General features: G+C 34.4%; 1 protein-coding gene across 3 annotated transcripts; it reads left to right on the top strand.

Annotated features, from left to right (window-relative positions):
* The first annotated feature begins 83 nt into the window (after positions 1-83).
* Positions 84-5,532, top strand: LOC108479397 (uncharacterized). Of its 3 annotated transcripts, XM_017781964.2 has the most exons (5): positions 84-551; positions 1,860-2,077; positions 2,419-2,565; positions 2,855-3,410; positions 3,530-5,532. In XM_017781964.2, exons 2-5 carry the CDS (start codon positions 1,967-1,969, stop codon positions 4,876-4,878), a joined length of 2,163 nt encoding a protein of 720 aa, XP_017637453.1. In that variant the 5' UTR covers positions 84-551; positions 1,860-1,966; the 3' UTR covers positions 4,879-5,532. The 3 variants fall into 3 exon arrangements, with proteins under 3 accessions (XP_017637453.1, XP_017637451.1, XP_017637456.1); XM_017781962.2 differs by having other exon boundaries at positions 84-2,077; XM_017781967.2 differs by lacking the exons at positions 84-551; positions 1,860-2,077 and having other exon boundaries at positions 2,419-2,696.
* The last annotated feature ends 6,537 nt before the right edge of the window (positions 5,533-12,069 follow it).

The following is a 12,069-nucleotide window of genomic DNA, read 5'->3' on the forward strand; positions in this document are numbered from 1 at the left end:
TAGAAAATGAGTTTAATTAAAATTTGAACTAATCTTTGTAAGATAAACAAAAAGTAAACATTGTCAAAACCCTAAAAAGAAAAGAAACCCAGTGGAGTCCCAAAGATTATATAATATGTGAGAGAGAGAGAGAGAGACAGAAAGTGAATATAAATAGCAGCATAAAAAGAAACAATGATGTGCTGCAACAATCTCTTTACAAATATAAAAAGAAAATGAGAATTTTTTTTTATCTTCTCTCCTCCCTCTTTCAATTTTCTTTTCCTTTCTTTCTCTTTTAGTTTCTTTCTATTTGGTCCCAAACCCGTGATCTGATTCCTTTTCATTTTTTTTTTTTTTAACATATCATCTCTTTCGTCTAACTGCATTGAGTTTTTAGTAGTTGAGATTCTTGGGAATTGTTTTTTTTTTCTTTTAACATCTTTATTGTGATCTGGTTAATACAGTTGGTTCACTTGTTTCTGGGAAGAACCAAAGTGGAAAGTAGAGGGTTTTCTTTATCTCATGGCGGAATGTTTTTAAATTTATTTTTGTGGATTATTTGTCTCCTGGTGAGTTCTTTCTCCCTCTATATTTCTGGGATTTCGTGGTCATATTTTAAGCTTTTTTCTCTTTATTGTTTATGTGTTCATGTCTTGTTAGTTTTTCTGTTTCTTTCTTTAATGCTTCATGTCTTTGCTTTTTATGAGGTTGGCTTTTTGTTTTACTAAGCGTTGATATAATCACCAATTATTAGGATTTAACATCAAGTTCTGTTCCTCTCGGTAGATTCCGTTTCGAGGTAATCATAATCAAGTTTCTTGTTCTTTTTCTAAAAGGCGTATAAATATAAGCAGAATGTGGCTTCAATGGCTTGTTTTATAGGTTAAAATTTTACCCAGATTCATCTGCATGTTTCAACAATGGACTAGTCACTACATTAGTTATGTCTGAATGGAAGCAAAAAAAAAAAAAAAGACCTTTTTATGGTAAATATCTACAGACCCGCATCTATTTTGAATCACATACTTGTCCATGCTTGTTTCATGAGATTGTTGTATGTGATCGTGAGAAATGACTTCAATGTTCTCCTGGCGCTGTGTGTTTCAGCCACCTAATTTTCTCCTCAGCTGGTAATTGTTGGATCATAGGGAAAAGTTTCTTATGGATGAAGCTTAGTTGAGCCTTTAAGTTATCTTTTAGAAATACGCTATTTCAACGTTTATATATGAATTAAATCTGTAATTCTGAAGGATGCCATTGTGTCATAATATCCTACAAATAGCACTGTTTCAGTGGGAAACAGCTAAGAAAATGCATTGATATATGATGCTGATGTTAGTCAGTAATTCTTCCATTTATAACATAGATATTTTCGCCATTTCTTCAGAGTCCTTGCTATTGGCTACTTTGGTTTTCTTCTTTAGTAATAATTCTAAATTTGCCAATTACACCTCATATTGACCAAACAAATTTGTGTAGTTGGAAATATTAATAAGGTTAAACTGTTCTATAGCAAAGTATAGCAGTAGTTAGAATTATGGCTAAAATCTTGCAATGACTATAATCAGTTGGCGTTTCGGTTTAAATATGTTGTTTGAATGGACAAGGCAAGGTTAAATTCTATGTTTTTATAATGAAATTGATGGAATGTTTTCAAATTTCATCTGATAATTCTTAAACATGATTTTTTCTAGACATGTGTTTCTCACACGGAAAGACCGTTGTCTTTCCAAGATTGGCTGCCTTATTGGCTATTATCATTTTCCCTGAATGGCAACCTTATTGATTACTAGTGGTAGTCATTATGGCAACCTTATTGATTACTAGTGGTAGTCATTATCTTATCACCGTGGTTTCTATGTGACAACTGTGTGCAGAAATGGAGAGCAAAGGAACATGTGAAACATCTTTTCAAGACTCATTTATTCGAGGATGCAAGATCTGATATCAATTGAGGTATTTGTTTCATTCTTCTGAGGAAAAGATGTTGATGCTGGGAGATTTTGATTTGAATTCAGTGCAACGATACACTGATTCACTTAAAGATATTTTCAAACTGACAATGCTCGATCAGGAGATCATATTCAGAAATCAGGTACAAGGATACCTTCTCGGCTCATTACTTGTTAGTTTGCTAAAATTTTCTATTCTGAATTTGCCATAAAGTCAGGCCAGGATTTGATGCTTATTAATAATTTCCCTTTGTTGGGCACACTTTTGACGATCTTGGTGTGGAAACTTTTGGCTTAAACTTTGTGGTGTTAATTTTATAGCTTTCAAACTGGATGAGTTTACATGATTTGGATTTATACTTTAATATATTGCTTTTACTGAAAGGGTGGACAATGAGGCCATGCATGTCAAAATCTGATGCATGAAGAAACACGATTCTACCCTCACTTTAGATGCTTATATTCTTGCTATTGGTTTTATCAGGTCCACGAGCTCCATCGTTTATATAGTGTTCAGAAGACTCTAATGAAGGATCTTCACCTGCAGGAGCATGAAACATACAATTTATGGAAAGAAAATGACCAATCGTGGTCCCAAGAAACCAGACTCCCTGCAGATTCAATTCCCATGGTAATAGAGGCTACTGTCTTTTCGACTGTTAGAAAGTTGACCTCCAAAGATGCTAAAGTGATTTTCAATTTATTAGTTAGAGAACAAAGGCTTTTGAAGTTTGGAATATGATGCCATGTAATCGAGATATGGTAGTTCTTTTTCTTTTCTTTTTTCTTTTTTTTTTGTCATAGAAGAAATCTGGTTAAGAGTTTTCACTTTTGCATGAATTATCATAACTTTTTATTGTTTGGAAGTGATCTAGTTGACAGGCTAACTGATTTATGCCTTTTCTCTTTGAAATGTTCAGTTGGGCTCAAGATTATCATCAAGTCAGAAGTTGTTAGGTGAGTGGAAGGGCAACAATTACCATAAGTTTCAGCGAGGACCTTTCGATCTTCAACTTTTATCTGATCAATATACAAATCTCGGTGATGATAATCTTCTAAATAAAAGAAAGGTTGGGGATCACTTAAAAGAAGCCATCTATGTAAATTCTCAACAATATGCTGATTTCTCAGATCCACTAGACTTAAGGCTTTCCCTAAGCCTTGGAGTGGCTGCGGGGAAAAAGGAAGATACACGGAGAAGTTGTTATGGCAAGAATAGTAATACTTGCCCCAGAATTGTCATTGATTTGGAAGAATCTACTGAGAGGACCTCAGATGAGGAGGCAAAACATCCGCCTTCTGATTTTGTTGCTAAAGTTGCAGATTCTGGAGGAAAGCATGATTCAGAAGTTACTGTTATCTCTAATCCAGTCACTTCAGGAAGCATGAAGAAAGAGCTATGTCGTGGGATTGCTGAGAGTAGCTCCTTTGTCATGGATAGCAGATGCTGCATAGACTGGAGCTGTTCTGATCAAGGTACTGATGCTTCCTTCACGCTGGAGCAGCATTTTTGTAGGAACATCTGTTCTTTGTCCACCTCAATCATATGTTTTAAATATTGCAAGTTAGCTTTTCTTTATTTGTCTCCTCTACAGGATCAAAACGACTAGATAATATGGCACATGAAAACTTTTTGACTAGAAAGCAGCAGTTCAAATCCTATGGAGTGGGACATTTGGATCTTAATGAAGTTCAGCTTGGTGATTCCTCATGTCACTTAAATGATGCCATAGCTGCCCATCCATCAACAACTAGCTTATCCGGTGGTTTTAGTGAACTTGTTAGCAGGAGTCAGGAAACCTTGTGTCCTACTGCATTTGGGATAAAGGAAATAAAGGAGTTCTCCAATAACAATTTTGAGATGCTTCAACAAGAAGATGGTGTAAAACTTCCTTTGATAAATTCCAATAGCAAAGATAGGATAAAGGATGTTCAAGTCAGAAATTCCGAACTCAATGGAAAGAATGAATGTGAAACAAGCTTTGTTGGTCTTGCATGCATATCCAGTACCCAAACAAACCTTTCCCAAGAACATGGCAGTCACCATTCAAACACCCAAAATGGAAGAGATGTCCTGATGCCGGAACTACAAACTGATCCTGCTCATGGTCTGAACACTGCACGTGCAGTTGCTATGCAGGTGAATTGCGAGAAGACTGAAAAAGGGGGCACACGGTTATGTTCTGATAAAACCCAAATTATAATTGAAGATGAACATCCTCATCAGTCTCCTATTTCAGGGAAGTCTAGCTGCATTTCAGATAATGATTCAAGCCCTGTAAGGACTATGCAATCCAGAATTGAACCCTATGATTCAAACCTTCCTGCTTCTGATCAGTTTTCTGGAACCCATGGAAGATCTCAGGTTGTAGAAACTTTTTCAAGTGAGCTGGATCAAAGATCTTCTGATAGTAATGAAATGAAACATGAATGTAACAATAACAGGGAAGAATCAGCAGAAGTGGATGATTTGCTCCAAACAGCTGCTGAATCACTTATCCATTTATCCCTGGAGAACCCAGCTTTCCATCATGAATCTTCAACCAAGACGGAATCTAATGAGTTAGAGAATGAGGACAAGGGGCATCGACGGTGTACCTCTGATTATTTCGAGTTAATGACTCTGCAACTGAGTGAAAGCACTGTTGATGTCTATTCTGTAGCATCAAAGCCATTTGAAGTAAGTGAGCTGGAGGGAAAGGATTTTAGTATCAAACTGAGAAGAGGAAGAAGACTGAAAGATTTTCAGAGGGACATACTTCCAGGTCTTGCATGTCTTTCTAGACATGAAATTCGTGAAGACATAAACATTCTGGAGGGAGTTTTAAGATCAAGGGAGTACAAGAGAATGAGAGCTAAGATGGGTAATGGAGAGAGTTGGTGCACACCAATGAGAGGCAAACGGTCAAGACTCACTTATGTTGGAAGAAAAAGTTTTAGATAATACTATTCAAGTTAGTATAACCCCATATCTTTTAACTGCAAATTATCTTTTAAGCTCATTCATTGATCTAGAGTTAAATGACTATGTTATGATATTATGATATGACATTCCTATTTTTGACCCTTTTTCTTTTAGAGCTATTTAGCTATGTTCTGAAATGCGATTCAAGGATGAAATAACAAGAGCAATGTGTTGACTACGGAAATATTGTTTTGAGAAGGCACCAGCGTTTTCCATTTCAGCAGAGAGGGGCTCTTTGTTTCAGTAAGCCAGGGAGGAAAAGATCTCAGAAATTAAATCTGCTTGTTATCTGAACTCCATAGATTAGCATAAGAATTGATCTTATCAAATGACTCAATGAAATAATGGAAGGAATGGAAGTAAAGCGACTAAAGAGCACATCCTTTAGGAACAAGCATGCTTCAATCGTGGCCCCGCAAAGGAAAAATACCAATGGTCCAAAGAGAGAGTGCTTAAACATGTTTTTAGCGGAACAGATTCATGGAATAATGTGCCAGAATTATTCACCTAAATCTTTTGAATCTTTTATGCCACCTTCTGTAATTTTACATACCCTACCAGTACCACCCTTAGATAGAATGGCATTCATTTAAATAATGCATTGAATTGGGGTCACTTTTTTTATGAGAAAAAGCTGGAAACATCATACAAGGATAAAACATTCACCTAAATTCTCCCCACATTTTCATCTAGATTAGAGAATTTCTCAGTATCAACAATATTAGCAATAGTGGAAGGAAAGTCAGTACAAAGCTCCCCTTGCTAAGGCATAGTAGCCTTATTAGCATACTTATAAATTCAACATAACAAAACAGATTGAAATTTCGAAACGATGGAAACACAATCCTTTAATAACAAACCTGAATTCAAAGCATCCATCCTATCAACATGAAAAGCTTGCCAAAGCCTTTTAACTACCAATCTCCGTTGCAATATTATCTAAATGCAAAGACTTGAGCCAATAAAAGGTCTCCCGCACCGTATGGATTTCTGACTGGAAGGGATCAAGAGTGATCTTCATGAAATAGGAAATACACCGCACAAAGTCACTTGAATCATTTCGCACAACTGCTGCCCATCCATACACCCACTATCAGCAAAAATGGTTATGTCAACATTACATTTTAAGCTTTCCAATATCCGGCCTCTGCCAACGAACATTCCCCGCCTCAACCGACGTACGCATGACAACCTAAGAGTTGTGAACTAACCTCACTCCCAACCAACATTACATAAATTCATCCGCATGTTGGACAAGTTGGCCTGCCATGATAACTTTTTGTTTCCAAACCACCATATTCTTGCTGTGCCAAATACCTCCCATAACATTCCCAAAACACACCTCCTCCTGTCATCTTGTTGATTAGCCAAAGTTCCATGAATAACCTGGTACAAAACCAAGTTTCTGCCACACAGCAAGTGCAAAAGGGCTATGTATAAAGATGAGATCCAAGTCCTCATTAGTTTGACGACATCTCGGACAAAAAGGAGTCAATATTCGCCCCAAAGTGTCAAAAGCTTACTAATACAAGGCACAAAACCACACAATAATCTCCCAAAAAAAGTTCTTTAATCTTGGCGAAACAACCTCATTCCAAAGGGATTTCAACTGCATTTAAATTCATGATGAAATGCATAACTAATAGTAAATATGAAAAGTCAGGGATCACATCATCTGTTTGTTTCTTTATCTGCACTAGTTTCCCCTGCTTAGTTGAATATATGATCCTTGCCATTAGACTGCAAGAGGACCCGAAAGGGTTCATTGCCAAAATCCCATACCGTAAATCCCATTGAATTGATGGATGATCCCAATTTTGCATCTCAAAGTAGGGGTTGCAGATCAAGTCAACCAATTAGTCTTCTCCACTGAGAAACCAATCAAATACTTGGCATTCATATTCGAAGCAAAAACATATAAAGGCCCAAGTGGGCTCCAAAAGTCGCAACTTCACTTTAAGAACCATTAAGGCCCCCGGGGGTGGGGGGTGGTCTTACTTAAAAGAACCAACGACCGACCATTACCAATACTAAACACAATTAATGTGCTAAAATGTGTTTGTCGTTTCTACATTTGCTTGCAAAGATACATTTATAAGTGAAAAAGTAAGCACTGGTGTTTAAGAGATGGGCCTAAATATTGAGCCCACATGTTTAACTTTATCAGGTTAAACCTTGAAATTGAAAGGAATTCTTTCACCCTTTTCAGATATGGGCTTCCATTCATTTGCTTTTCAATGGCTTTGGATACTTTGATTTGTATGAAGAAAATCAATGGCTTTTAAAAGAAAAAAGGACGAGTTAAATGAATAAATTAAGATGTTATGGTAATAAAATTGTAGATGGAATGATGAAGGTCCTTTTAAGCAAAACTATGATTTGTCAAAGTGTGGGCTAACCTTATCGAAATGATGGATCCCTAATATTATTTAGGTATATGCATAAGTGGAATATTGGGTAGAAGAAGCAGGTGTGTTATGTAAAGTTGAGGGGGGCACTACCTTGTGTTATTTCATCTCAGCCGCTTGTGTTGCCTTTGCTTAAGCTTCCTTGGGTGGTAGTGGTAGACCCCCATTCCATCATCATCTTTCTTCTTCGTTTTCCTTATTTGAATTAATAAAAGTAAATGAATTAGAATATATGAACAAACCAATAATAACTAATTAGAATCATGATTATCTTTTGAAACTAGTTATTTTTCTTAATCAATAATCATCAATCACATTATTTGTCTTCGTGGGAGAGACCTTAATTTATTTTTTATGTTAAAAAATAAACTAATTTTATCAAGGCAATGAAGTTGTTGGCATTTCAACCTGCTGGATGCCATCTTTGTCCACCAGTTCAAATTAAATAATTCACTTAATGCATTATTTGGGTTTGATCCAATTTAATTTTAAATTTGATAATTGTTTTGGGTTTTATTTTTTTATTTAAATTAATCCTTAAACTTGAAATTTGTTTTCAGGTTCAGACTTAATGAATTAATCTAGACAAAAAAAAAAGTGTTGAATCCCTAAAAACTATTACCAAATTCAGGCTAAAAAAATTTTAAGCCCATGGGCACCAATGAATTTTTTGGAAAAGAAGCAATAATCAACTACTAATGTATTTTCCTACTAACAATCATTTCGTGGAGAAAATATATTACTCACATTCATTGGCTGAAAGAAAAAGGAACATCACTGGTTAAAACCAAAAAAAAAAAAAAAAAAAAGAACACACACATAAATTGAGTGGTTAAACATGCACCAAAAGGTTTAATGATCATTGTTGTCTGAATTTAAATAAGATGTTTAAGGATTGGCAGTGTAGAGTGTTTTTTGTTTGGTTGAGGATGAAAGAAGGATCTTTTTCTTGCAACGAACATTAAAATGAGTTAAATGTGATTGTGACCCAACACATGTCGATAGGTCTGCACAAAGTCTAGAACTGAATCTCCAAATGCTGTCATCTTCCAAACCCCCAAATCATAAAACGAGAGAGAACCGAGTTTGGATGTAGATCCAATTTAAAATCTTAACTTAAAATGGTGTCCCCACTTGTGAAATGAGAGGTCCTTCTATGTTTCAAATTTTGTCCCCATTCGTTAAATATCACTTGGGACGTAATAAAAGTGAGAATTATATATATATATGTCAAGATTGTACTACGCTTCTTCTTTCTACATAAAACAAATTTCAATATAAGACAACCCTAGATTTGAAATCTTTTTGTCCCAATGAGCTATGGGATTTAAGCCAACACCACCAATTGAATGAATGCAACCCATAAGGTTTTTTTTTTTTTTAATTCTAATTAAATAAAATTATTTCTCTACCATCTGACTTGGTAAATCTTTCACTTTAAAAAGCTTAGCTATTTTTATACATTTGAAATTTAATTAAATAATATTATTTTTATTTGTAACAATTTAATTTTTATATTTTAAAATTTAAATTAGAAGGTTAATATTGTTTAACTTTTACTATTAAATTTATTTGTACGATATTTTAAAATGAAAATAAATTGTTATGTAACAAAAAATAAATTAAAATCCTGCCAAAAATATAGAGACATGGGAAAACATTTGTTCTCCAAACCCAACGCTTCAGAGAAAAAATGCTTGCAAGAACATGAACATCACAGACACAATCCACATCAACCACTAGATCTAACCTCCATGAGCCGGTACATAAGATCCGTCAACGACAGCCATATTCTTCTCAATGGAACCATTAGAGTATCATAGATTGATAAAAACTATCGAAACCAAGCATGGACAAAAGCGAGCCTCAATGAATAGGGGAAAACATAAGCCATAACCCACTCGAGAAAGTTTTTATTTTTTAATTTTTCAAAAAGGGCACCTCCTCATGTCAAATGTTGCACAAGGAGCGAGCAAAGTTCTGCAACAACAAGGGAAAGATGTCTAAGATGGATGCGGGAGAAACATGGAAAGAGTGAGAAAAATGAAAAAGAGAGGAAGGGATGGGGATGGGGATGGGGAGGAGGGAGGAGGGAGGCAAGATGAGGGAGTGTGGCCAGAATGGAGTGGAGGCCTGTCGCTAAAAAAAAGGCAGTCGCCCATCCATAGGATTTTGCATTGGAAAGGTTGAGCGATGATAGAAAGAGTTTTAATTTGAGAGAAAACTTATTATGTTCCTAATGCTCGGGTAAAATTCCAAATTAACACTTGTACAAGATTAAAACAAAGATGGCGGGTTTCAATCAGGCTTGCAATTTGACTTGTTGAATTGTTTTATGTTTCAATTCGATTTTTAAAATGTTTGTGATATTTTTGGTTTGGGTCATTTATGTTTAAAGGTCAAGTTTTTTTTGGTTCAGTCAATATAAGTTTAGATCATTTCATCATCCGATCATTTTAAATTCGAGTCACTTGATTACTTGTTTAAATCATTTTAACTTTGAATTTGAGTAACTTCCTTCAAATTAAAATTAATTCAAATTTAAATTAAATAGATTTAAATTAAGAGTAATTATTTACTACATCGTTAATAGAATTTTTAAATTTCACAAATAAACTTAAGATATTACAAGTGTAATATTTATTTATATAATTATTTTTTTTACTATATTCTACAATATTCTTATTAAACTCTTAACCCACTCAAATTTTTTTAAAAAATTCACTAATAATATATCAAATAATTTTCTTTCAAATTAAAGTCAATAAAATTTGGAGATTTAGATTAAATTTTGAAATCTAAATAAAAATTAACAATAGACCCCAAGCAAGGGGGAGCATAGGTTAGTTGAAGTGGCACAGATAACAGCGAATAACTCAACGCCACTCGAAACCCAAAAAAAAACAACGTAGCAAAAGGTGGAGAATTTGGTGCTGCTCATTAGATTTGGTATTTGATGGGATGGGGAAAAGTGGGGACAACAATATCACTACCCTATCTTCCTAACAGATTTCCCCACAATTCTGAGTACCAACCCCCCCCTCCTACAATCCCACATTTTTTTAGGTTTCTAGCTTAGGGTAGGGTATCCTACCCAGCTATCCTTATAATCCTGTTTTACCTGCCCTACACCATTCTCCTAACCACCGGGTCTCCTTCCCAAACTGTTGCCCCTTGCGATTAACAAAAATTGAAGCATTGCTCAAGCTGATGTAATTGTTAACATTATGATTAATGGTAAACAATTTTAATGGCAAACAATTTAAAGTGGTGCAAGTTTAGCACCCTAAAGTTGACTTTGAAAAAGTGACATGGAATAAATTTTTTTTTGTCCTTGAGATAATGGGCTATTTATTGTTTGGTCCTTGAACCTCAACTATAAATAGGCCTTCTCATTTCTCATTTCAATTCATCCTAACCAATCTTTCTCTCTTAGTTTTCTCTCTTCTCCCATTTGAGAATTCTTAAAGAATTCTATTTGTTTGTAATATTTTGGAGATAGTAAAGTTATCATCTGGTGTTGTGCCCGAGGACGTAGGTATAATTTACCGAACCTCGTTAAAACTCTTGTGTTCTTTCTTGTCCTAGTTTTCTTTAAATATTTGAGGGTATAATAGTAGTATTTATTGTGCTATTAAATTACTATAAAAGGGATATTCTGACTAAGGAAAGACTTGGTATTTAAGAGATCCTTGTGATCCACCTCTCTTCCCTGGGAATTGAACTTTGTGTGATTTTTTAGTACAATAATTTAGACGCTTCCGACCCTATTGGAACAACAATAACAACCAAAATTGGAAGTTTCAGCCAATTTATGTTTAATTTAATACAAAAGATGGGGTGTTTTTAATTTTATTTCCATCCCAAGCTTTACCTCTTAACAAACTCAATAATTTATCATCGAATTACATGTTGTCGTATTCCAAAAACAACACATTATCCAATATGATTTGGTTTTGTTGTAAGAGAGAGGAACAAGGGTAACGAAACAGAAAGTTGTTTTATGAGCAACAAAGATAATAAAATAATGGTTCCTATTGTAAGAAAGCCCACCAAACCCAATTGCATTCCATGCCTAATAAACTAATACGACAGCAAAACAGCAATTTCTGCCGCCGCTTAAGACAAATTTGCTTGTTTTTTATGATCACAATGATTCTTCATTTGTATTAATTGATATAATTATTTTAAAATTTTAAAAGGAAATTCTACTTCACCCTTCCATAATAAATGAAAAATGCAGCATATTTTTAATTAATCCGAGGATGATATGTTAATGTAACTTTACTCTTAATTATATGAAATTATATACCGTCAACCCATTAAATATTAATTTTAGTTTTATTGGGTTTAGAAATAAAAGTTGAAATTGGAAGTCTTGGACTGCCCCCACGTACTATCATCATCATTCATATAAAATCCTAGTGTGGACTCTTTTTTTACTTTGCAAATGATGAGGATCCACATTTTTCACACTTCCATCATTTATTTCTTTTAGAAATAGAACCTCCCATTTGGGTTTTATATTTTTGAATTTATGACACTTACTTTGTGGGCGACCAAAATAATATTTTTTAGATAAAGTAATTCCTTTTGTAAGCAAATGACATGTAGTTATATGCATATATGATTTTTTTTTTAAATTTATAGGTGTTTTCGTTCATTTTGTCCTCTAAAATCAATTTTGTTTGAATTATAGTGGCACTTAGTTCAAATTTCTCAAAATTCAGACATTGTTTAAATGTATGGAAAATAATGTTTA

This window comes from Gossypium arboreum, chromosome 12 (genome assembly GCF_025698485.1).
Source record: "Gossypium arboreum isolate Shixiya-1 chromosome 12, ASM2569848v2, whole genome shotgun sequence".
NCBI classification, from domain to species: Eukaryota; Viridiplantae; Streptophyta; class Magnoliopsida; order Malvales; family Malvaceae; genus Gossypium; species Gossypium arboreum.